The following is a 25,210-nucleotide window of genomic DNA, read 5'->3' on the forward strand; positions in this document are numbered from 1 at the left end:
TGTGTTTGTCTCTAATCGTTCTGCTGCCTACCTGGCTCACTGGGTAGTACGTTGTCAAATGGGTAGAGCATCGGGCTGCTGTGCTGAGAGAACAGGGTTCGAAACCAACCATCGGACCAACTTTGGTCACAGCATGAGGCAATGTGTACATGTGCCGCTCTTCAGTGAACATCTTTCACGGTGACATGGCTCACTGTAAGATGCGGGACTGAGTAGGTGCCGCTGTTCAATGAAACTCTTTGACGCCGACTTGGAGCGCTGGGTAAAGTATCGCACAGTCCGTGCTAGTCTTCAATGAACCTCTTTCTCGGATAAACCTCGTGCCAGTAAGTGTGCGCCGCTCTTCAACGAGTGTCTTCGACGCCAGCTTGGGTAACTAGCTATGTGCCACTGGGAATACGCCGCTCTACAATGCCGAAAAAGATCCTTTAAATTTCTCCGATGCTTGGGGAATCGAATCGACGTCACGAGGGTTCTTCAGGGACAGCAACCCGACACTTTAGCTGGCTGCACCACAAGTGCACCGGGTTTGTGCCGCTTGTCAGTGAACGTCTTTCGCGCCAACTATTGAGCGAGCTGCACCGTGAACGCACTGTTGAAGTGCCGCTCTTCAATGAGCCTCTCACTAACTTGGGTCACTGAGTGTGTGTGCCACTGGGTGTGCGGCAAGCGAGGGAACGATTCTCAGCTTTCGTAGGCACCGGTGCGCCATGCTTCTCATCTTGGAGGCCGCACGCAAACTTCTTGGCAGCGCCACTAGATGGTGCAGTGTGTTCAGAAAGAAGCGTGAGAGAGAAGCCCGGTTGCCGCGTTACGCGTTTCTCGGCGTTCACACGCACCGGCCCGCCATGCATTTCAAAGGCCACGCGCAGGAGGCTCCGTGGTGGCCCCGCTCGTTGGCACCAATTGTTCTTTGGGAATTGTGAAAGGGGAGTCCTGCTGTAGTACACGCCTCACACATCACTCGTTTCAACTGCAATACGTTTTGTCACTATATTGACTCAGTGTTAAACGCATTATCGCCGACAGTCATCGAGAGATATGTTCTGCTGATTTTCTTTTTTTCGCGCGGGCTTTATTTGTCTGTGCAATATATAATTGTCTACTCATTTCTTTGTTGTAACAAATAATTAAAGCTATTGGCTGATGCAGATAAGTCCACCTAATGTTATGCTGATGTATGATTTTTTTAGCATGTGCCATTTTGGTGAAAATTTAATGACTGGCTTCACTTTACAGACTCAGCAAAGTTATATGCACAAATAAATATATGTCGTTTTTCTTGCATGTTCTTGCAGTTTTTTACGCCTCCTTAAAGAATGTTACACTGTATTTGAAAGTAGGCACTGACTCAATCCAATGACTTTTAAAAAGTTTTTTTTTTTCTTGCATAGAAATACCTATAATAGGTATGCAGAAATGCTGTAATATTCATGATGTTCCACTGGTGTCATTTGTGCGGCTGCGAGTGTAGGCGTGAAATTTCCAAACAGTGTAACTTTTATTTTATTAACTAATTGCCCTTTTTTCCAGCAAAAGCAAGTAAATATGCAGAGCTTTGACAAGATCAGTCTGTGTAAATTGATCATAGCATTTCTCATTCGGTGCCCTTTTAAATGTTTTCCAGCCTTCATGCTTGGAAGTTGTGCTGTGCTTATGTCGGCTTCAACCTGAGCATTAAAAGTTTGTTTTGCACATTTTTGCTTCCCATTAGGACTGTGGAGTGCAATCCATTACGGGAGCAAGAAAGTCATCAAAATGCTGAAAAGTTTGACCACAACGCAGCCAAGTAAGCTCTATGCCTGTACAGTGTTTGCATGTACCTCCATGGGTCGTATGAAAGGGAACACCCTTATTTCTGTTAAAAGGAAGCTTTGAGCCTACTCCAGTTTCCCTATTCAAGTACATACGTGTTTAACACTCTTGTGAGAGAAAATTTTCACTGACGATTACGATACTCCCGAATGCGAAATTCGAGCGCAGCTCTATACGTGTTTTCGCAATATATTGGCTTGTGCGGGCACTTTCTCGTACGGCACACTGCAAACAAAGTAAAGTGTGGTGCGGCTGCCTCGCTAATCTGGAGATAGTGAGAGGCAGCGTGTATGTGATGTGTGGGTGTGATTCAAAGCAGTCACCGCAGACGGACCTCCCAGACGATGCGCCCTACTCTGGCGCCATCTCGTAGCCATCGTCGCTGCACTACACTTTTCTTCTCACGCTTTCGCCACCATACCCTCTTCCACTTTCTGCCTTGTGGCTCTGCTGCATCCTCCTCCTTCACTTTCCTCCTGGCATGTTTCATCCTCTCCTGCTCTCTCCGTTCACTTTTTCATCCTTCACTGTGCTCGTTCGCTCGGTTACTCCAAAGCTTGCCACAAAAACGCGTGCCTAAGTGCTATAGTCTAAGAACTATTTAAATGAAATTCATTGCGTTTGAGTGAGCTAGCTAAATTCTCTCATTGATATGAGCTTATATTGATTTACGCCAAAAATTGCCGAACATTGTCAGTTTAATGGATTATGAAAGTTCCATGCAGTGTGAAAAATCGATGTTAATGTGAAGAATTTGTTGCGCAGCTCGCGTGACGAAATGTTCCCACGTTTCGGTTCATTTGTGCCTCACTTCCGCTGTTGGGCCTAAATAAAATTGATGGCCTAACAAAAAAAAAAAGAAAGCATCTGCTCTTGACATTCAATAGATTTTAACTTTTTCTTTTAAATGCATTCAACTTCATCAAAATTGCTTCACCAAGCTTCACGCACCTGCTGCTGTGGCTGTGTCATTGTGCTGCTGAGCACATATTCGATGACTGGCTGAAGCAGCTGCATTTTGATGATGGCAGGGTACACAAAATTCCTGTCTACTAATGTGAAACTAATGCATCAAGCTTATAGCTATAATTAAAATAAGAGTTACAATTATGTAAACTTCACCTCTTGAGACATCTAAAGTGGACAACATTGATGTATTGTACATCACTCTAAAACATACCACAAGTTCGTGAGTAAGCTATAGCTACTAGTGCAGAAGACAATTAAGAACAATAGAAACAGGTAAAGCAAGTAATCATCATCATCACTTAGCGACTTGCATTGCCATAAATGAAGTGTTCTTGGGCCGTGACCTGGCGACTTTGTCTAAGCAAAAGTTACAAGCACTAGTCTGTGAGCTTTGAGGTGGCAGTCTTGCAGTAATTGTGACTGTCACACAGATTAGCTGTTACCTTTAACATCAGTGCACCCTGTCTACTTAGCTGCAGAAGTTGATGGGTTTCCCTACTTTCCATACACTTCGCTCACACGCACTTTGTGTTTGTTTTTAATGAATGTCTTGCGCAAGAGAATGTCTGACCTGGAATTTTTCAAGTTCACTCTTTTTTCTTGAAGCCTGATCTGTTTACTTCTGAGTCACATAATTTGTGCTTTAGGAATAAGCCTTGGAATCTTGCTTGCCTTCATTGACTTATCGGTTTAAGGCAACATTAGAAGCATTTCAAGTTTAATGTTCAAAGTCGCATGCCAGCAGTGTGAATTCGAAATCATGGATTCAGTTGCTTGTGTTCTATATAGTTACTTCCTTTTCCAATCATGCAGTGTTGTTCACAGTTAGAGGGTGTAAGAGTTGGAGCACCTTCTTCCAGGAATTTTCTTGCTCCCATTGGTCCTTGAAGGCGGCCGTGAACCAACAAACCATACTCAGTCCACCAAACGTATCTTGCCTTGGTGGCGCTGCAAGTCTGTCCAAGGGGTGCACATTGTTGGCTTCACGAAGCGACTCGTCGCAGCGGGCTGGGGGAGGTTAGAAGGTCACTACCCCCACTGGCCGATCGTAACAAGGAAAAATCTAACCAGTAGTAAAGCCGATATAACTAGAAAATTTCTTCACCTTTATTCAAACTAGATGGCTGATATATTCAGCCAAACTTCTACTTATACTAAAAGGATTAGTCAAGGGCATTTATGCTGTGGGGCAGCCGCCGTAACCCTAGTTTATTTAGGCCGGCCAGCTATGGTGCAGCGAGATCTCGAGAGCGGCCGGTACTGCGGCCACTCAGTTCAAGTGTGTTAGCGTGTTCTATCCTCGCGCTACCTGTAAGTGAGCCCATCTTCTTCTTCGACTGCTTTGGAGGCGATAGTCGCACCGCTACTGGGCTCCCCTTCGAGTGTGGAGTGCAATTGAAATAAACTCCAATGGCTAAGTCCCGGTAAAGCGTGCAGGTGGTGTCGTCGTTGGTAGTGTCGGGTTCACGCAATCCAAGAGAGATCTACCGGGCAGCACCGACAGCCTAGGTTGTGAGCGAGGCGCAGCCAGAGTGATACTGTAGTGCGAAGTCGCGACCTGCCACAGGGTCTCATAGATGCCCAGGCCTGTAGAAGTCGGAGCTCCAAAAGTAGACCCTCTGGCAGCTCGGGACTTGCGTGGAGATAGCACAAGCTTTTGTCACTCACGATGTAGTAGATATAAAAGTGATGCTGGGAGCTGAAGAAACCAGATGGCAGAGCTGCACCTGTAAAACTTCGGTAGGCCATTCCGCAGAAGGTGTGAGCAAAAAAACGGAAGGCTCGCCTGCTGCTGCTTCCGGTGAGATCTTGAATGCTGATAACATCAGGGTTGCAGTGGTCACTGAAGGCATCGCGAAGGTTGTGTTTGTGGCATTACTGTGTTTGCGAGAGTGAAATCTGTGCCTAGTGGAGCCGGTGGAAGAGCCTCTGTACCAGTGATGAGTGAGGTGCCCCTCAATGGAAAGCAGACAGCTTGTGAGAACATCCAAGGAAGGAGAGCGGCGGGCCGTAGAATAGCCGAAAGCGCTTACGTTTGGCCCAGTGAATTCCTTGGAAAGAGTCGTCGCGCAGCTGCCTTTGAGCTGGGAAGGAGGCTCATGAACCGAGTAGAGGTCTGGCGCTGGGGTCAGCACGTGCTGATGGTCGGCATGGGTGGACGCAGGTGATGTGAGAGGACAAGACGTGGAATGACGCGATGGTTCAAATGGCGAGAGTGGTTGTGACTGAGCACTCGAGGTGACATAGTGAGCAAGAACAGCTGCCCGCAACTCGTCGTAGACGTCGTGGCCAGGGGGATGGCGACCGGAGCCTGGAAAGCAGCCAGAGCCTGGAACCTTGTTGAGAAGGAATTGGTGGTCCAGCTGGATGAACCAGATGTTCGGCATGTCAGTGTAGAATTCCTGGACACCCTCAACTGCGGGATGTCATCTGCTGGACCACGTGAGGCCACATCACTCATGGCTTGGCAGGGTTGGTGCACTGACGCTGGCATGGCTGGGCTTGGTTGTCCAGGTCACCAGTTTGTGGGAAGGCTGGGCTCAGACGTTGAGGTCACCAATTTGTGGGAGGTGGCACGAAAAAGTAGCTGTCATAGCCACGGTTTATTTAGGCCAGCCAGCCATGGTGGAGTGGGATTTCGGAAGTGGCCCACGGCAGCTCAGATCGAGCGCACTAGTATGTTCTACCTTTGCGCTACCGGCACATGAGCCCATCTTATTCGCCTACTTTGGAAGGGATAGTCACGCTGCTACAATACAATAACCAGCAATAGTTGATGGCAGAATGCAGTTTAATCTCATTGTGACGAAGTCATATTAAACACAATGATACCTTCGTTATATTCAATATCGTTATAAACATAATTTATTACAGTTCACATCAGCAAGAAACATTTTAGATTTACTTAGTTATATCCAATAGTTCGTCATGTCAGAGTTCGTTATGTCTAGGTTAGACTGTGCTAACTCCATGTTCCCTTTAACAGTTGCCTACACTGTGCAGTGTCTAGTGCTTACAGTTTAAGTGATAATTTATCAGATTTTGCCACAGGGGTTCTTACATCACAGTGTGACAACTGATTTCGAGTTCCTGTAGTTCCAGCTGCGTAATGTTGACATATCTTATCTGAAAACAAAACTTATAACCAGCTAGCTAGTTGGTAATGATTCGTTATAATAGCAGCAGCAAAACAAGGACAAGACTAACTAGTGCCTGTTCCATTCCCTTTCTTGTGCTTGTTCGTGTTGTGCTCCCATAATGTATCTTATTCCGTTTGCTTTGCTTTGTGAAAGGGTATTATAGCCAATCTCAAGCCTCACGCTATTTTATGCTTTCAGGTCTCAAGACGTAACGGTCCTTCATAGATGGGAGTGCGCCACCATTGTTTCCAGTCTTCATTCGGAGCACCAACAGCGCATACCAGAGCATTTCAGCATGTTGGCCATTCATCGCCTCGTTAGTTGTTGTGTTTTGTCGCCACACAGCTGTGATAGTCCACATACTTGCAACGTAGTCAAGCCACCAGCACATCACAGAGACACTGCCATATAATGGGACATCTCTCCACGTTTCATTGCTTTGCTTGTACAGCGAATGGTTCGGTCATATAAAGATTAGCGTTCTAAGCAAGAGGGCACAATTTTGCACGCACCGTATTAAAAGGGTCCTACCAAGTAGGCGAGCGAATTGTGCTCAGATTATAGTTTTAGCCCCGGAAACGTGCATACCGTGCTTTTCTTATTTGGCTGGTGTGCAGTTTTCAGACGTTTTGGGTGAGAAGATGGAAGTGATTAGCAACTTATTTTCTTGCACGCTGTGCTGTGCATGAAGAATAAAGTTGCCCCCATTTCAGAGTAACTTGTGCGTTGCCTCCTTTCGGAAGTGTGTTCGTCACTCTGCAGACATTTCATGTTTGGTTTATACAAGGTTTGTGATTTCAACTTCTTGACACGTCATCACGGAAGTGTTCAGGGTAGCGATATTAGTGCATCGACGCAGACACGCACAGAGCAGTGTGATTGTTTCCTGTTTTTCTTCTGCGTCCGTGTGCTAGTTGTGCTACGTTGAACACTTTGTTCATTTCGTACTTTGAGGTCGTCAAAAAAACACGAAACAAATGAAATAGTTTGTATGTTAAGCTTATACCCCTGTCAAGCGGGCATGTGCACTTACGGGGAGTGCTGTCATGATTCGTCAACTGCACTTGTTGCTATTGTTGCCGCCGAGCTTTATCCTGGCTTAAAGGGTGCGAAATTGCCCAGATTACAGACAGTTTTAGTTTTGATCCACGGGCAACTGCCGCCTTGTGCCACAATATGCGACAGTCCATGGGGGAAAGAAACAACATAGGAGAGACCCTGACGTCATGTTTTTCAAGCCGGGAGTGCAGCCATGCTCGTGTGCCATCCCTCTTTGCATCTGAAATCGGCTCGCCGGACCAGATGGGCACGAGCTTTGAACTTGCATTGCTACAAGCAACCGGAAGTGTGTGCTGCTGATATGCGTCAGTACAAAACCTAGGAAATTTCTGGAACGGTTGTAGGGAAGCAGACTAACCCCGTGTCTTTCTGTCGCACGTTGAAGATGTGGAAGATCCGTGGCAATGTTACACAAGTGCTTCTGTTGCTGGCTGACACTCAAACACACAGACGGTGACCCAAAGCACAGCTTTCGAGCTTACACACCACACTCCAAACTCAGCTTGTCTCACGAACGGAATGTACTTTGAGAAATACCCAGGCTGAGAAACCTTACCTCACTTTTCGCAGGCGGAGAGCCGCAGCGAGCGCAGTTACGGCAATGAGGATGTTTGGAACACCAGTCTCAGTTCTTTGCAAAAAACAGCATGTGACTTCTACCGCATTGTTTCCAATATATCTGGACTGGCCAGCCTCTCCTAAGCTTTCCTTCCTCCGTGGCGACAATAACTCACTCCTCTGCGCAGTGTCACATTATTGTGCTTGCATGATGCCAAACAGGTCTATACATCCACAGCCCTTTTAAGTTTTTCATAGCGCCACAGAAAAAAGAGAAGAGAAAAAGAAAGACTTGTTCGGACTAGATAGGTAAAGATGCATAGAAAGGCACCCTTTCTTGTAGGTAATTTATTCTTGGCTCAACTGTGTTATGTTTTATTGCGCTTGGGCTTCAAGGCTAAGGAAATCTTGCACTTATGCTGTGAGAGATGTTGTCTTGCATGTGCTTTTCGCTTTACTGTGACAGACAGTCACATGCACTTGGATTTTTAGCAGAGTCAGAGACATGGCCACGTAGCTGCGAATTAAGATAACGATAACATTGTGCCATTGGTGGCCAGTCTCCAGCGTCGGTCATGATACACCATGCTGCGGGAAAAGCAGCAGGAACGTGCTACCATGAGCTTCGTGAAAGGGAACATGCGAATCGGTGCACGTCAGGTGTTCCGAAAAAATTACATAGTGATGGAGCCATGATTGAAAGAAAGGAGAAAACGCCGCACAGGTTCTGCCGGCTGACGCCGCCCGCCACAGCGGAAATTTTCTCGGTTAACTCTGAAGAACAGAAATGTACACATCTGTACTTGCAATTCACTGCGTTGAAACCCAGAACCAAAAACCACTTGCCCACCTCAAAACCTTATACCTCCCGATGTTTAAGGTATGACGTGAGCAAAAGATGGCATCAGCTGTCATCCGTTAGGCTGGGTCATGGCATACCGAAGCAATACAGGCATCAGTGCGCCAACACAGTATGAAAGAACTCTTGCTAGCGGAACGAAAAAGAAACTAATTGAAAAAAATATGTTTAGTCAAAGGGGACACCAGCAGATGAGAGAACTGCACTGGGCCCATCCTATGTAGTCTTAAGTTGGACCCCAGTATGTTGTTATGAGTACCATACCAGGCTATACGCAACACACTCATGCATTCTGTTTCGTAAAGTTCATGACTCGAAGCGAAGCGCACACAATAGTGTACAGTGGTCAGTGTTCTCGAAAAGGCCACCAGATTGTTCAAAGCAAAATGATGCGTCGTCTGCTTGTGTTTCTTCGCAACATTAACTGTTGTGTTGGCTCAGCGTTTGTGACGTCGTGCTACTGAACATGAGGTCACAGGATCAACTCCCGTTCATGATAGCCACATTCCAAGGGTGGTGAGAAGACTGCAACAAAACGCTCGTGTATTTGGATTTAGGTGCATCTTAAAGAAATCCAGCTGGTAGAAATTAACCCAGAGCCTTCCACTATGGCCTGCCCCATATGTGCAGTTTGGGGATGTTAAAACACCACAATATTTTTTTTTTAATTTTAAGCCACGCTTCCCGCGTTTTGACCCTGTACGTGTGGCTCTTGAGATCACGTGACTCTAGCATTCGTCTGCAGGCCTTAGTCGCGCATTCTTCAAGTTCTGCACAACCACTAAGGAAGAGCTAGCTTGACATCAGTATTGCATCGAGCTGTATGGTTATATGTACAAGAACACTGCATCTCGTTAAAGGAACTGTAAGCACAGTCAAAATATAGTGAATAATTCAGAGTGGTACTGATTACCCCAACACTGCACCTGGACCAGATCGTCTTATCTGAGAAGCAAAACCTCAATATTCAAAAGGATATAATGGATTATTGACTATCCCAAAGTAAATATATAATGTTTATTGCTGATACTAGCATGTAATGAATATATGCTTATAATGAATATCAGATATGGTGAAGCTATTTTTTTTGTTGGATGCGTCTTTGTTAAAACGAGATCTTACTGTTGCCTATCAGTGCAGCTGGTGGCTTGCAAACAGAAACTTGTGCTATTCTGTATCCAGAAGCAGTGCAAACTCTCGCAGCCACAGTCTGTTATGCCAGCTTTAGTGCTACAATCGCAGTGCTTGCGTATGGCTGTGGGAAAGCCTCGAAAAGGTGGGTGACGGTGATAAAGTTATCGGCGCAATGTAGGCAATCAGATCGGGGGCCTAATTAACAAAAATATTCCTTCGCAAGTGATTTTTGCCATTCACTGGCCGCTTTCACTTATATGTCCAGCATGATGATTGGCTGGAATTTTCTCTTATGAACAAGTCTAGCGTAACAGCTTTTTTTTGTGAATGCAGGCCCAGGTGAAAACATTTGAGGAGTGGTTGGGAACGCAATGCTGCTAGTAAGTAGTAAAATCAAGACGAAAAAGAAAAGCCAGCTCTGTTGTACAGAGAGCTGAGAGTGGAATTTTATTGGCTCTGTACACCCATCATTCAGATGCCACAGCAACATTTAAATAAGATTACTTCGTCAAATTATTCATTGGGTGGCACCTGGACAGGCCAGTTGAGGGCTACATTATTATGAAAGTGCTGTTAGGGACGCTTTAAAGCGACACTATAGAGAAACATGAAGCTGAACTAGGTTGGAAGATTGCGCATGAGGAATACCAAGCAGGCGAGTTTCACTGTGGTCTGAGACAGCAAGCCAGAAAGGATGATGAAACAGAACACAGATGGAGACACCACCTCGAATTTCCTGAGCCAACTTCTTGCAATGCCGTAGATCCTTGTAGCATCTGCTTAAGGCTGCCTTTTTGTTTGTCGGCCAATGACAATACAACAGTACGTTCAAAAGAAATCAAAGGCTAAATCTGACAACATTTGGAAATGTATCCAGCATAAAAGCAAGTAAATTGTAACAAAGCTGGAGTGAAATTTGTCACGTCACCAGCACCGTAGTCTTTACCATGTAATTCAAAGAGAAACTCAAGCTTCATTTTTTTCCTCTGAATTTTCAACTCTTTCTCACCAAAGTAATGCAAACAGAGCCTTAAAACAACAACCTTCCAGCCTAAACTGAATTAGAGCGTTTCCTTATTGTCCCTTTAATGTAACACAAGCTCGTCATGAAGGCCCTATATTTTTTATTTTATACCTCAGACATCTCGGTGTTTAATGCCCGAGTCCCTTTCCGCTGGAGGCTCCAGTGTAGCGTATTCGTGCGACGCTTCCAGCAAGTGGTTGACGAATGCGAGGTCAGATATGATGTCGGGATTTGAGCCACGATGTCGGCCGGCATCCTGCCCGTTCCTCTGCGACTGAGTCCATTCGGGTTGGCCAGAAATGCGACTATGGAAGAGCGCTGCCGTGTCGCTGGTGTCAAATGCGGGCATGTCGTCCTCCTCTTCATCTGGCGTTAATGGTAGGGGTCGTCTACCTTGCCGTTTCGCTGGATGTAGCTTGGACACGTAGCAGGCACGGAGGCAGGGGACTTTTCTCCTGGTTTGCAGGATTGTACAAGAGCTTTAGCCATGGGCAAGGGTCACACAAAAGCTTCAATGAGAAGCAAAGCAATGGAGGGGGCTAGTTGGTGAACGTTCATGGTTATATTGCGCTCAGTTTTACGCAGACGATATCAAGTGAAGGACAGGACGTGGACGGACGTAGATGGGACAGACAGGACAGGACAGCACATGGACGGACAATGAGAGGCGAGCATGTCCACCGTAACACTTCTGTGTTTCTCTCCTATGTGCTCTTAGATGAATCTTGCTAAAAAAATGTACTGCTAAAGTTTTTGCTTACCGGATGCAATCTTGCAACCGTACAATTAACAAAGCCTCTGAGTCACTCGTTATGCTGCAATTTGCACGGCTTGCACACCTGGGAAATGTGAATTGCCCCTTGTCATAGGTTACGTTTCTTGGGCAAGCATTTTTGTAGCTGTAGCTGTTTAGAGATTAGGTTAATGTTCAGGCAGACACAGCCAGCCCTATTATAACATAGCGCGGACATGCAGATGCGAAGGCAGCAGACAATGCAATACACTGGCGTAAGCGCAGCTGAAGCCCTGCTTACACGCGTCTGGCTGTGCCTACCCAATGTGGAGCGCGTTTACACCTCGGAAGCCAACCATACCTACAACTAGGGGCCTCTCAAACTGATGCAGGCTGCGCGCATTAGGTGCATGAAATAAAATCCCTGCTACGGCTGCAATCCTGCATTCATTTCGAATTGTGCTTGAAGTTGAAGTTGAGCTGCACAATTTCTGAACATCTCATGCCCTTCCATGAAATGGTTCACAGTGGTGCAGGCGCATGAAACGGACCTAAATTCTCAAGGGCCATCAGTATTGAAAGAAGTTTGGCTTCAACATGACATAACTGAAATGATGAAGAAATTGCACAACGGTGTTTCAGCATAAAAACGCCTTGCAGCTCTTGCCTGCTTTTAGTGTGATCAAGGAACCCGTACGGGTCCCGAAACATCTCTGTGTTATTTTCACTTTGACTTGGTCAGTGACTGCAATTTCTTCATCATCATGTTACAAGACCAGACGAACTTTCGTCGAACTCTTGACTATATTACTAAATGAGTGTGGCGATTGGTTGGCACATCTATTCATATTCTCACTGCGTTGGACAGCGATGCAATCTTGGGTTATCACTGACTATAGTATGGATAAGGTACTTTTTCTTGTGATTAAAACATGTAGCTCACATTTTATGCCAAGTATTCGCTTACAGGAAGCAAGACACTCAAGGCTTTTGCACTGGAGGACAAATCAATGCATTCACCTTTTCCAGAAAAGTACTGCTGCCAGTATTGCTGCAACGGCCATAACTGGCAGAGTGGCATCTGTATAACGCAACACAGTAGGGTTAATAACTGGCAAGTACAACAGCATAGTTATTTGAGTGTGTAACTTATAATGTAATACTTGCATAAAATTAGCCGCCACGAAAGTTTCCCAGCGGTCACTGGTTGTCGAGAAGCTGCACTGCGCCCCGAAGCCTGTGGGAAAAGATCTAAAAAACAGTCTTCTGTGGTCCACTTTAGTCTTGGACAGTTTTAAGCAACCTTATTTTCGTGATAAATAAAAGTGCACTTTGAATGTTTACAATGACAACTCCTCCACATAAGATATATTTTAGTTTGCTCCTTGCGTGAAACCTCAGTGTTCCCACTCTTGAAGAGCGACACTTATGTCATTGAACACCAGCACGAAAAACAAGAAATTGCCGACAGAATTTTTCTTACCTAGCTTGTCTATTTTGTCGCTGATGTTGAATATGGTCACTTCGCACAGTTCCGTTACACTGTGTATGTCGACACCACGGACCTTGGCTGAAAGCTGACCGCCGTAGATCCACACATTGCCTGCGGATGTGATTAATAGTCACCTCCATCTATTGCAACCAGCATTATTGCATTCCATTGTGCCTTTGGTACAAATAGGCGTAATTCAATTTCGCACCTTCCAAGTCGTCTTTCTCAGCTGTTGGGAACCCATTGCTGTTGTCCTCAAGGAGGTAGTAAACAACATTTGGCTCTGGAAAATGTATATAATTATAGTTTACTGTTGTTTACATCAGAATAGCGGCAACATATTCAGGAAAGATGTGCTGGAAGCATCAAAGGGCACATCCATGTGCAGTGTCTGTCTGAGTTTATGTGTGGTAAAGCGCCCAAAGTAGTTGACGATCGCGCCGATGGGTATGACGTCACGCATGTATTTAGTGACGTTGATTGGCTTCAGGTTGAGGCAAATTCCAAAGTACAGTGACACTACTAAGGGTAGGGCAAAGGAAGCAGTGAAGGGCAATGTGCAAGGGAAAGCACGAGGCTATGTAGATTGCATTTCTTACTTGTCTCCCTTTCAATAAAGTTTATCACCACCACCTACTCCAACTCAAGAGCTGTTTAGCTTATGTGCAGTGGGTGGAAGCTCTCTGGCGGCGTCACGCGCCGATTTTGTTTAGAACACTCCAATTTCGTTATGTGAAACGGAGAAATGGCGGCAAATTCGGAAGATCAAAAGTTATTTTTTCTTTTTTTGTCAGGACTCGCGATTACAAAGTGTTGCAGCGGTGAGCGATAGGAAAGCGTCTAGGGGCCTTATTATGTAGGGATTCTTCTCTTCAGATTCTATTTTCTTACCACCAGTAGCAGCGAGTGGCATGTACTGGCGATAGCGATACCACGTGTAAAGAATGGGAAATGAATACCTACATTACACGACCCTAGAAGTAGACGTGTAGCGAACCCGCGATTTCGCTACCAGACTAGCGGAGCGCGAACATTGCAAGAGGCCCTAAAGTTTTTCTCACGTGGTTCCGACACGACCCGTACGAGGCCGAGGTCTACCGGTGGGTCCAGGAAGAGCCGCACGGACGCCATCGTTTTGTTGAGCTCCGAAGGCATTGAAAAGCAGGTGCTGTCATCGGAGTCCCATATGCGAGCAGTCTTATCGTTGACGAGGTCGTCGTGCCCGAGCACCACCAGGCTGTAAGGGACTGCGTAACCGCACAGGGCAGACCCAGCGGGGCGCCAAGTCAAAATAGGGCGCACAAGTGCATCGACGTTTGATCAGCACTCTGCCAGTAAGCGGCGGGTTGAAACAAAATTAGCGCCCCGATTCATGCAGAAGTCATGCGAAACTTTTAGGCGCGAAATTTTGAGCAGAATTCACTGTTCGCGCCTAAGGCAGGCACACACGTTGGTTGCGACACACCGCGCCAAGACGCACTTGTTCGTGAAAAGTACCGCAGGCGTAATTATAAAATCACGCACGAGGCGATTGTCGTTTAGGGACAAGGCCTAATAAAAGAGTAAGCAGTTCCCCCGAGAAGCCAGCACGGTACGTTACGGCTTAAAGTAAAACACCATTCCAACTTCATGGCATTGCCCAGCTTGCAAGTCTCCATAAATTGAAGACGCGTCGGCGCAGCGTTAATATTTTCTTAACACAGGGGAGACGTGAAGGTTCCATGAGCTCATGCCCATAAGCAGCAATATTTGGCCAAGCAAATGAGACTGGAGTGTTAAGTTAGCCCGCAGACTATAGATATTGGCTTACCGCCCAGGCCGTGCACTACCATCAGCAAAGTGCATTGTGCGAACGCCAGCAATGCCACAACCAGCATCTCGGCAAGGAATGAACTGCCTACACAAATTGGCCTGCGGCGCGAACTCGGCGCGATATCTGGCGGTTCATTTCCTCGGCGGGCAAAGCGCCTTCCTGTCACTTCGGAAGGTCAGATAAGGCGGCCAAAACAACACAAATGAGACACAGAGCACGTCAATGTGTTATGTGGAAAGAACGATATTTATTCAGGATCTGCCAGTAGCTGGGTCCCGGCCCCGGGGCGCTCGTGCACTGGTAGCTGAAAATGAAACTCATGACGAATTAATAGCACTGCACTTGGATGAAACATGTTTTTGCCCAATAAGTACACACGGCTATAATACTACTAATGCCCCTAATCAGGTCCTTTGGTAGCAGTTAACTGCTACTAAACGATGCTGAGGACTACATGTACCACTAGGATGACTGCGCACAACCTGCAGCAAGCACTAATGTACAAGCAAATTAAATCTGGCTTGGCCAACCAATGTTTATTAAGACAAAAACACACAAACAAGTGATGGCACAGCTGTGACAGAGTACAGCAAAGGCATTTTGATAGAATACAAAATGATGTTTGGAATTTTAGTGTATGGAAGAGTGCACAAATGCACCAAGGGGTTAAGTGCGGAGTGATGTAAAATGTCTTTGCTGTTTTTTTGCACACTAATGATATATAAATGAGGCAATGGCAATGCAAACAAGGGAAACAACGCAACCATTACCACTGTGGATGCTGAAAGAAAATGGAGATCTAAAAAAAATAATAACATGGGGAGGTCTACAATGCAGACTCTCCGACAATCCTTTTTGCCAAACGCGAGACGATGTTGGTGCGACATGTAGGAAAACGCATGAGCATTCCACAACGGCAAACGCTGAGTGTGATGGCGAAATGTGTAGACTTCGAGGTGTCACGTTTCTCACACAATGCTTTTTTTAAACATCTCACAGAATTGAATTTGCACTTGCACATTTCTCGAGGCAGGAGCTTATACAATATTGAAGACTCATGAATTCTTGAGAAACAATTTGTCTCCTGCACACAAAAACGTTGAAAATCTTTGGCCATTTTTTTTTTCGTGACGATTCCACAGCTGTTCTGAGCATCGAAAAGCTCTGCCTTGGTAATTTGATACATTTGAAAAGAAAATGGCTCATTTAAACGCTGTTTGACCTTTCCAGCCACAATTGCCAGAATGACACGAGGCATGCGATCCATCTCTGCCTAGAACATCTTCCATTTGCGACAGCACATTGCCTCATTCAGGGAACAAACATTTCAGACGCGGTACAAAGTGAAAAATTTTTTGCTCGAACATCTTGAATTTCAACTCGAGTGCAAGCGAGCACACGCATACATTCCGAGAGGTTTCACAATGAATGGGCGCGAGTAGCTTTTCAACCTTACACCATTTTTTTTTTCCATCCAGCTTCTCAATGGTGCTCAAGACAAGGAGGTCGGCAGTGCCTCAACAAATGACAACAAAAAATTAACAATAGATGGCGGGTTTCACATTTCAATGACATGCTTGCTGCTAAGGTAAACCACTGCAGTGACAGAAAGGGGGAGCAAAACTGCGAGGGGCCTCTCATCATGCCGGGTGGTTTCTTCAGTACCGCCTGACCCCTCCACCTCCTCCCATGTAACGATTGCCAGTGCCTCCAAAGCTTCCACCGCTGCCCATACCAGAGTGGGCCATCATACCAGAGCCGCCTGCTCCCGAGTTGTAACCTTGTGATCCCTGACCCATGGAACTGCCTCCTACGCGTGCTCCCATGCTGCCGCCTCCTGCTGACCAGCGGTCCGGCTGCGAGGACCAAGACTGGTGGCCCGAGTCGGGCTTGCGGCCGTCGGCGTTCCACGAACCTCCGCCTACGCCGGAGGAAGAGTAGCTGCCACCACCCCGACCCCCAGAGCTCCAATGATCACCCCCACCGCCAGCTGCCTGGGGGCCTCCGAAGCGGGCCCCGCCACTACCGTACGCTCCGCCGGCTCCCGAGAAGCCTTCTTTAGACTGAAAACGAGGCTCCATCCTTCGGACTGGCGGCGACTCGCGGGGCACCCTGTCCCTGGGGGCCCGGCCACGGAACTCTCGGTCACCGCCAAAGTCACCGCCGGGCCGGTCAAAGCGCCGGTCGTCTCTGTCCGTGCCACGGTCATAGTCGCGTCCGGGGCCCAAGTGGGGCCTCTTGCGGTCTCTCCAGAAGGCGTCGCCGCCGGCCTCGATGCCGCCGCCGCGGGACGGCCCGGCGCCCAGCACGCCGGCCTCCTCGTCGTACGGCCGCTTCACCGGGCGCCGCATCAGGCTCGGCGCCTCGGCGCCGAACTCGGCGGCGCGGCCCATCTTCCGCTGCCGAAGTTCCTCGCGCTCGCGCTGGATCCGCTCTCGCTCGAGGCGCTGCTTCTCGCGCTCCAGGCGCAGGAGTTCCAGACGCTCACGCTCCAGCTTCTCGCGCTCCACGCGCAGGCGCTCCCTCTCGCGCTCAATGCGGAACGCCTCCTCGCGCTGCCGGCGCTCCAGCTCGCGCTGGCGGAAGGAGCCGGCATCTTCGTTCCGGCGGAAGGGCTCGCGCGAATCGCGGTAGTCGGATCCCATGCGGCCACGGAACGGTCCTCGGAAGAAGGGCCGCCTGATAAACGGCCGCCTGAAGCCGCGCACTGCCCTGAAGCCTCGGATAAACGGCCGGAAGAATCGGCGGCGCACGAAGCGGTCTCGCGAGTGGCTCCGACTTCGCCTCCGCTCTTTGTCGTCCCGGTGCTTCCTGTCTTTCGCCTTGTCTTCGTCGTCTCCATCGCCCTCCTCTTCGTCGGCGTCTTCCTTTTCCTCGGCCGCTTCCTCCGCAGCTTCGTCTTCCTCGGCCTTTTCGCCCTTGTCATCTTTGTCTTTGGCTTCTGCAGCAGCCTTCTTTTCGGCCGCAGCCTTCGTCTTGGCGGCTTTGGCAGCTGCCGGCTTTGCCTTCGCAGCAGGTTCTTTGCCCTCCTTGGTAGCCGCGACCACAGTCTTCGCCGCCACAGCGGTAGCTCCGGTCTTGGCCTCGGACTTGCGCAAGGCGCCGCCCGGCTCGTGCTTGGTGCACTCGACAGAGATCATCTTGCCGTGCAGCTCGGTGCGGTGCAAGTGCTGGATGCACTTCTGCGCCTCCTCGGCGGTGCTCATGGTCATGAAGCCGTAACAACGCGCGCCGGGAGTCTTGGCATTGGTAACTATCTTGGCGGACACTACCTTGCCGTGCTTGCCAAAGAGCGCCTTCAGGTCCGCCGCCCGCGTGGTGTTGGCCAGCCCGCTCACCCACAGGTTGCGCACGGGCTCTTTGTCTGCGGCCGCCTTCGGCGTTGTCTTCACCGCCTTGCCGGCAGCCTTCGCGCCCTTCGGAGTGACTGCTTTCTTGGGCTCGGTTTTGGCGCCCTCGGCGGCGTCTTTCTTGGCCTCCGCCGCAGCTGCTGCTGCAGCCTTTTTCGCGGCCGCAGTCTTGGGGCCCGTGGCGGGTTTCGGGGTGTCGCCACTTGGGCTCTCTTTCACTGCGGCAGCTTGGTTCTCTTCCTCGATGTCCGCGTCTAAGTCGTGGTTGTCGTCAGCGTGCACAATCAGGGCCTGCTCGGCCTCGTGACTTGCGTCTTCGTCGTCTTTGGCCGCCGAATCTTTAGCGGCGCTCTTTTTCTCGGCCTTAGCATCGCCGGCGGCGGCGGCTTCTTCGCCGTCCTCTTTAGGGTCGGCTTCGCCATTGTTCAATTTCTCCTCGCCGCCTTCCGCTTCGTCCTCCTCCTCTTCGTCAAGAGTCTCGATCTCTGCCTCGTCCTCTTCGTCGGACTCGCCGCCTTCATGAGCGTCGTCATTGCTCTGCGTCTCAGACTCAGCATCGTGCGCCAACTTCTTGTTGACGCGCTTGGTAACGGTCTTCTTCACCGACCCGCCAGCAGCTGCCGGCGCGGCCGGCTTCACTGGCGTCGGTTCGGCGGGCACCTCAAACTCGTACGTCTCGGCGTCCTCACCTTCGTCGGCGAGCGCGTTTGTCAGCCGTTCGATGAGCGCGGCCTTCACGCCTGTCTTGTCTAGTCCACGCTTTTCGAGCTCACTGCGTAAGTCAATCACACGAAGCTCTGACATGGTTTTCTTCGTCGTTAGGCCTACGTTATCTGCCGTGGGAGCCATCTTGGCTCGCTGTTGTCTCCGAAGCTTCTACGGCGCACACACAACGGACACGAAAAAAAGTCGCCCCCGAGGACAGTAACACGTCGGGACGCACCTGTTCCGAGACCCCGAGCCCGGGAGGTGGACTTGGCTCGTGAGAAGAGTCACCGGCGCCGGGCACAAGCACGCAATCAACCTTACGCGTACGATCGACCACACCGCAAGAAAATCTCCACGCACGCCTCGGCAAATGGCGCGCGGCGTGTCTACTCGTCGCAGAATGTGATTGGTCAGTTCGAGCCGAGCGCAAACGGGTACTTAGCTAACAAAGGAAAATAACTAAAAGACAAGCTGAGGCACAATTGTTTATAATGAATAACTCTAGTAAATTTTTACGATAATAAAACTGGCCTTTATGTTACGAACAAAATTTATTACGCGAGCATTAAAAACATCAGATCCTAGACATATGCGAGCATATACGTATGCACGAATAGGAGATAGTTAGGTAGGTAGCGCCATTATGCACTCCCCTTCAAAGAAAGGTTGTTTATATATATAGAAGGCAATGGGTTTACTTGAACCACGTGACTTAAACATGGCCCCGCACAGGAAAGGGCTGTTGAGTTTCGAAGGTGTCCGAATCAAACCAGGCAGCACGCTAATCGCATTTTTAGAAAGTGTGTGTAATGGTCACGATTGCGAAGAAGACCTGCGAAAGAAAGCAGAGGACTTTCTAAAATGCGATGCTACTGGCATACCTTTCGGGCCACTGCGTTCTTTGCGCGAAGCCGTGAACGCCGCGGGCGTCGGTGCACCCGTTTATTTGCACAAACTGCTGGAGGGATCGGAGCTCTGTTTACCGAGTCCCGTGACGCCTCCCCGCAACCCCGAACTGGAAGCTCGCGTGCAGAAGCTTAAGGCGCAGCAGCTGAATCGGGACTACGACCGCATGACATCTGATGTGGACGTTTGCCGCGCCAGGTTAGTCAGTAGGCATACGGGTGACTCACTTTCACTTGATACCTTTGCAACATCTTTTCAGCATTCGCTGCTCAGAAATGCGGCGCATGAGAATATTGTTTCTAGAAGCAAATTTAATATTTTTAATAGATGTTCGTACGTGGGTTAAGCAAGTGTGAAACCCAACCGTGCGTCCACTGCGGACAGTAAAAAAACTCCCCGTGACTTCTGCAACTGCTGTCGAAATCTTGCCGCCGCTTCTTCAGACGTTGTGAATTGCAGAAACGTCAGAAATGCAGTAGCGGAAACTGTGTGACGTACCAGTTGTAAAGAATAAAAGGGAGAACGACATTGCTCTGAATTAGTTTGGTCAGTCTTTGGTCAGACCAAGAGCCGAGTGTGTTTACATTACTGTAGAAATAAAATAGCTTCGACATAAATGACTCGGAAAGGCAGGAGTGACGCTTGGAATTTGCAATTACAGTGTCCCTGCGGCTCCTGCTTGGCCACTACCAAAAATAGCGGGTCACCCATCCTTTGGAGATGATGGGCGACGTTAATGCGATTAGCAATCTTTATCATGATGAATATGTAACTGGCGTTATGTTTTATATGTTTTGATGATTATTGTATCTTAATGCCACATCCTATGCCATCTGCGAATTGGCACACACATGAAGTGGCAATCTCGATGCCAACCACAATGCCGAGTGGTACCATGACACAGTAAACCTTGTAATCACTGCACGCGCCCAATTTTGGAGCTCCGTAGCAACCCCGACTATTCCTAATATTCTGGCTGTAACTTATTGGCAATAAGTATCAAGACGAGTGGCCGTGCTCGACGTGGAGGCATCGAGCACGGCATTGAGGCTTCACACCCTATGTGTTACCTTGACACATCCATTTTGAGGGACTGACCAAGAATAGGCACATACCAATATCACATGTGAAGTGCCGAAGTTGTCTGCCCAAGCACGTGCTCAACGACCCATGTGGCCCGCTCGGCAGGACAGCAATCGGCACGTGCCTATTGGCCCAAGCTAGCAGACAACTTGAGTTGCCGGTATGGTGGAAGAGATTAGGTACACACTTCAAGCTTGGTGAAGTTCCCAAGGAATGCTAACCACGTTAAATGTAGTCGATTCGTTTGTGAGACTGCACTGCGATCTTGTAAGTCGCCGAACAAATATACATTTGACGAACATGCTTGACCCAGGCATCTTTGTCCTGATGCGATGTATGTAGTGCACTAGGTGTGTCAGACATGAAGAAGGAGCGGAACTGTTCATACAAATGTCAACGACAGGCAGCAGCATCACCCGTCATTGGGGCGCAGCGGCTAGCTATGGTGTTCTGCTGCCAAGCACAAGGTCACAGGTTCGATTCTCAGCTGTGGCGGCTGCATTTTGACGAGGCCAAATGTGAAAACTGTCGTTTACTTAGATTCAAGTGCATTTTAAAGAATAGAACCCCAACTGGTCCAAATTAATCCGGGCCCCTCCACTACGGCGGCTCTTGTATAGCCTCAATGTTGCTTAGGAATCTTGAACCCTATAAGTCAATCAATCACTTAGACAGCAATATTGAATGTGTAGCCGAATTCATTTAGTCAGATTCTGCTTGTTCACAGAGTTTGTAAAAGCTGGGTGAATAGCTTGAAAACAAAATGGTTTGATTTGGTGTTCTTTTTGCTTAGTCGAACAAAATGGGTTAGACAGCGAGGTTTCAGGTGATATTTCAATTGCCATTTCACCGCTGGTTATATTGCAGGTCATCACTGTTCACCAAGGTCGGAGCAGAGGTGCGGCAAGTCAAGCAGCAGTCGTGGGCGCTGGTCAACCTGCTGGTCACTGTTGCCGGGACGTTCGCTTTCTTCTACAAGGCAGTCGAGTATTCGCTGCCCGATCCCCACATTCCCCTACAGGTCCTTGTTGCACTCATCGCCTCCATAGTGGTAGCCGTCGCTGAGTTGTACTTTTTGATACGTGTCATCTAGTCCAAGCGCACAGATTGACTTTAAAGTCATATCTGACATGTTTTTTTGTGCTCATGTTGAAGGCTGGATCCTTTGTGCGTGGACGTGCCAGAGCAGTGCAATGTTTGTAGAATCTGCCACAACATTTATTCACTGGGTGGGAATTGAGAGCAGTTCCTTTGCATAACTTGTCAAACAATGGCATCGAATTTTTGATAGGCGGGACTGGTGATGTGTGCTGCTGTCTCAGGGAAATATATATCTCTTTGTATGAAGGGCTGTATCCAGTTTGCATAAATTGATGCACCTTCTATACTGGTTTTCCAAGGAAAGTTTTGCGGAAAGCAGCGCTGAAACAAGGGACTAGGAGATACATGAAAACAGGCACTTGCAGACATCTGGCCGTACTTAATGTACCACCAAAGCAAATGTTATGAAACAAAACAGTACTGCACACTTGTGAAGATACATGAAGATGTGTGCACAAAGCACACGCAAATATATTAAGATTAGCAGTTGAGTTAGTTGACCAATTTCTCAAAGAACAATGATGATGGTAAACTGACACCTGTTGCACTTTTCTAGTGGATTACAAACATTCCATGGATCTCTTGAACATGCATGTCGCATATTTTTCAGTTCATTGATCAATCAATTGCAGGCACACATGCAAAGATTGTACAAATCTAAGGCCAAGTGGCTGGCAGTAAATACCTTGAGCGAAAATGTTCACTCCCTCGGGCGTTTGCTTCATTAAATACAATTAGTCCCTAGTTGGTGCCCACATCTTTTGAGCCCACTCTCTGCCTTTATCTAGGCTCTAAGAAGCCTTGAGCTGACAGAGAACTGTTTGCATACGTGCCCATCAAAAAGTGCATACAGTCTTGTTCTTCCTGCTATGCCACAAAAGAATTTGAGTGTCTATTTTTGTTGTCATGTGGTAGTTCCTGCCATTATTATTATTTTTTTCCACTGGTGTATTTTTTCATTAATTGCGTAAATAATGAAGACATGGCAGCTACAAGAAAATGAAGTTGTGTTGATGGAGTCTGCTTAGCTCGCAGAAATTTGCAAACCGTGGCCAGTTGCATTTCTGTAATGAATGGCCACTGCGTCGGTGGCATTGCAATATGTGCAGCCTCTTGTGCCACTATCCATCACTAAACTTTCTTTGAAGCTAGCTGAGAGCAGGCCGAAGAAGTGTGTAAGGGTTTTGAAGAAGCTGTCCAGAATGGGAAGCTAATGAGACCCAGTACAGGCACGATCCTACAGTAGTCTGCATGGCTGTCTGGTCAAGGACATGCCTCCTGCATGGGCTTTCCTAGTGCAGCGTTCACTGTAAAAAAATTTCTGTATGTATTTGTGTACATGGGTGTTTATTTACAGAGAAGGCCAGTGTGATAGGGAACATGCCGATGCTTGGGCAAAGGTTAGCACCAGTGTGACTTCAGAAATTATTCGCTAACGCCGTAGTACTCACCATGTCACTCTCCTCTCAAAGACCCTATGCTTCTGTGCTTCTATACACCACTGAAGCAAGTAAAATTCTTAGTCCTGAGTACAAAACGAGTGTTTCTTTTCACATTGGATCCGATTGTACATGCAAATTCACACACACACCTGAATAAAAGATCAAATTTTTTTATTTCTGACCTCACTGCTTTATTGTTGGCACTCATCACCATTAAAGCCTATCCAGCCTTTGATGCACGCCGCCAATTACTAAGTCGTAAAACCTCGCCAGTTTCACTTCTGGGGTTTCCGCACCCAGTAGTTCCTGAATTTCCCATTCACTGCTGTTGTAGAATCGCACCTCTGTGTCAACAAATGACGTTGCTTCCACTGGAAACAAGAAGCTGAGATGACGCAAATTCCACTTGACACCGGAATCCGAGAAGCTGAGCTACAGAGCACTTTGGAGGGGGAGGGTAGGTGGGCAGTACTTAATGCTGTATGGACGAGTGTTGCCTATAGACAGCATGCCAGAAAGTATTTCTTTCTTGCGAAATTTTCATATTGAGTACGAAGTTTCTGACTACACTTCTTTTCCAACATTGACCGACAGGCAGCAAGCATCATTTCTTGGTTTTGAGCAGGAATACAGGATGAGAAAGAAGCTTGGCGTGCGACTTGTATTCTTTGGAAAGCACGGTCAGAGGAGACGGGCCGATGCAAGACGTCCGGCCGCAGCTGTTTCACACACGTGATGTAAAGCAAATGAAGCGTACATCTATGGTTCACATATGACGAGAGCTGCCTGTACAAATTCCAAACGAAGCCCTAGGTGGCTTGGGGTGAAGCTCACTTCCAGTTTTCTGCCTGGTGCTTCTACACTATTGCTGTAGCGGAGACATATTCCTTAGAATATTCATATGAAAATATATTTTCATTGATGTGCTTACTCCCGATGCGTCTAGCACATCTAGTTAGAAAATAAACCTTTTTTTTGCAGGTATTTATATGTCTCCTCAAGAGGTTAACCTGGTTGGCAGAAATGTGTGTGGAGGAGCTCTAATTGCCATGGGAACTGCACCGTCTTTACCTCTTGTCCGTCACTGAATTTTACAAATAATTTTTACTCCATCCTATGTGCTTCGCAAAATTCACCTTCACTACAGTAGACACTATTGGAAAAATCTCCGCTTGGCTCAATTCTCCACCTGCTGCAGTGGCTATGGCATTCTGCTGCTTAGCGTGGGTATGGTGGTTCATTTTCTGTTTGCGATTGTCACATTGGAGTGGGGGGGGGAGGCCTAATGTAAAATGTGTGTGTACTTAGGTACCCGATAGAAAAAAACTAGGTGTTCATAAATAATCTGTAGCCTTCCACTGTGGCAGAGTAGTAGAGCTCTCGGTCCCTCATGACCCACGGTGCGGTTTTAGAAAGTTAGAGCTTGCAATTAAGGCTCAGTTTTTTATGTAATTGCGTTGTCTGGCAACCTCTGTTTAGTTCGCCTCTAATTTGGTGCACCTCCTGTTAAGTTGCTGTGCTATAAGGCAACACACATACAAAAACTGCACAACTTCTTGGTTTTTCCTTTGTTCTGTACTGTTGTGACTTGCTGTTGCTACGGTGTTGTGCCACTGAGAATAAAGTAGGAGTTTCAGCTACCCAAGTAATATTGCGCAACAAAAAAAAGCGACGTGGACGTAAGAGAAGAAGACACACCAAGCGCAAACTTTCGACTAAGTTTATTGTACCACTGAATCGGTTTTGTACATGTGAAGCAGTGTTTTCCATTGGAAGCTTTTTGATGGTAAATGAATGCCGGAGGTGAGGGTGCTTGCTTCAAGCAAGTTATTACAGCAGGCGAAATTTGCAGTAGCATATTTCTAGCAAGATCACTATGATCTGAAAACAATGTGTTGCTTGTCCGTCTCTGCTGTTCTAAGTTTGCTGCTGTGTGTTGCGTCTAGTGGTAAAAGATTGTTCAAGAAGCGTTAAAGAAGCTTGTTACAGAGCACACACCTCGCAAGGTGTGCTCAGAGCTAGCT

The 25,210-nt window shown here is 47.7% G+C and overlaps 4 protein-coding genes across 7 annotated transcripts in view; 2 read left to right on the plus strand and 2 right to left on the minus strand.

Moving 5' to 3' along the window:
- The window catches only part of LOC135896585 (phosphatidate cytidylyltransferase, mitochondrial), a 29,284-nt gene extending 22,642 nt beyond the window's left edge, over positions 1-6,642 (plus strand). For all 3 annotated transcript variants that reach the window (XM_065425043.2, XM_065425042.2, XM_065425045.2), the window contains 2 exons: positions 1,715-1,789; positions 6,123-6,642. In XM_065425043.2, coding sequence (XP_065281115.2) covers positions 1,715-1,789; positions 6,123-6,136 — 89 coding nt within the window. In that variant the 3' untranslated portion in view covers positions 6,137-6,642. The remainder of the gene's footprint in view (positions 1-1,714; positions 1,790-6,122) is intronic.
- A 3,298-nt stretch (positions 6,643-9,940) lies between these two features.
- On the minus strand, positions 9,941-14,786 carry LOC135896600 (uncharacterized). Of its 2 annotated transcripts, none has more exons than XM_065425059.2 (7): positions 14,594-14,767; positions 13,845-14,030; positions 12,992-13,066; positions 12,775-12,894; positions 12,459-12,542; positions 12,312-12,372; positions 9,941-11,013 (listed from the first exon to the last, which is right to left on the minus strand). In XM_065425059.2, the coding sequence occupies exons 1-7, from the start codon at positions 14,658-14,660 to the stop codon at positions 10,671-10,673; spliced, it is 936 nt and encodes a 311-aa protein (XP_065281131.2). In that variant the 5' UTR covers positions 14,661-14,767; the 3' UTR covers positions 9,941-10,670. The 2 variants fall into 2 exon arrangements, with proteins under 2 accessions (XP_065281131.2, XP_070396766.1); XM_070540665.1 differs by having other exon boundaries at positions 10,804-11,013; positions 12,459-12,528; positions 14,594-14,786.
- A 325-nt stretch (positions 14,787-15,111) lies between these two features.
- On the minus strand, positions 15,112-19,068 carry LOC135896599 (SAFB-like transcription modulator). The gene has a single exon (XM_065425058.2). The coding sequence runs from the start codon at positions 18,793-18,795 to the stop codon at positions 16,255-16,257; it is 2,541 nt and encodes an 846-aa protein (XP_065281130.2). The 5' UTR covers positions 18,796-19,068; the 3' UTR covers positions 15,112-16,254.
- Positions 19,069-19,348: 280 nt separating this feature from the next.
- Positions 19,349-23,367, plus strand: LOC135896601 (transmembrane protein 199). Its single transcript, XM_065425060.2, has 2 exons — positions 19,349-19,758; positions 21,511-23,367. Exons 1-2 carry the CDS (start codon positions 19,373-19,375, stop codon positions 21,734-21,736), a joined length of 612 nt encoding a protein of 203 aa, XP_065281132.2. The 5' UTR covers positions 19,349-19,372; the 3' UTR covers positions 21,737-23,367.
- The last annotated feature ends 1,843 nt before the right edge of the window (positions 23,368-25,210 follow it).

Source organism: Dermacentor albipictus, chromosome 6 (assembly GCF_038994185.2).
Source record: "Dermacentor albipictus isolate Rhodes 1998 colony chromosome 6, USDA_Dalb.pri_finalv2, whole genome shotgun sequence".
NCBI classification, from domain to species: Eukaryota; Metazoa; Arthropoda; class Arachnida; order Ixodida; family Ixodidae; genus Dermacentor; species Dermacentor albipictus.

Bases quoted from the DNA above. Each gene is read 5' to 3' on its own strand.
- LOC135896600 (XM_065425059.2), bottom strand. From the start codon at position 14,660: ATGCTGGTTGTGGCATTGCTGGCGTTCGCACAATGCACTTTGCTGATG. The intron at 14,031-14,593 runs GTAAGCCAATAT...GCGGTTACGCAG, and splicing joins GGTAGTGCACGGCCTGGGCG to TCCCTTACAGCCTGGTGGTG. The intron at 13,067-13,844 runs GTGAGAAAAACT...TACATTTTCCAG, and splicing joins ACGGGTCGTGTCGGAACCAC to AGCCAAATGTTGTTTACTAC.
- LOC135896599 (XM_065425058.2), bottom strand. From the start codon at position 18,795: ATGGCTCCCACGGCAGATAACGTAGGCCTAACGACGAAGAAAACCATG.
- LOC135896601 (XM_065425060.2), top strand. From the start codon at position 19,373: ATGGCCCCGCACAGGAAAGGGCTGTTGAGTTTCGAAGGTGTCCGAATC. The intron at 19,759-21,510 runs GTTAGTCAGTAG...GTTATATTGCAG, and splicing joins GTGGACGTTTGCCGCGCCAG to GTCATCACTGTTCACCAAGG.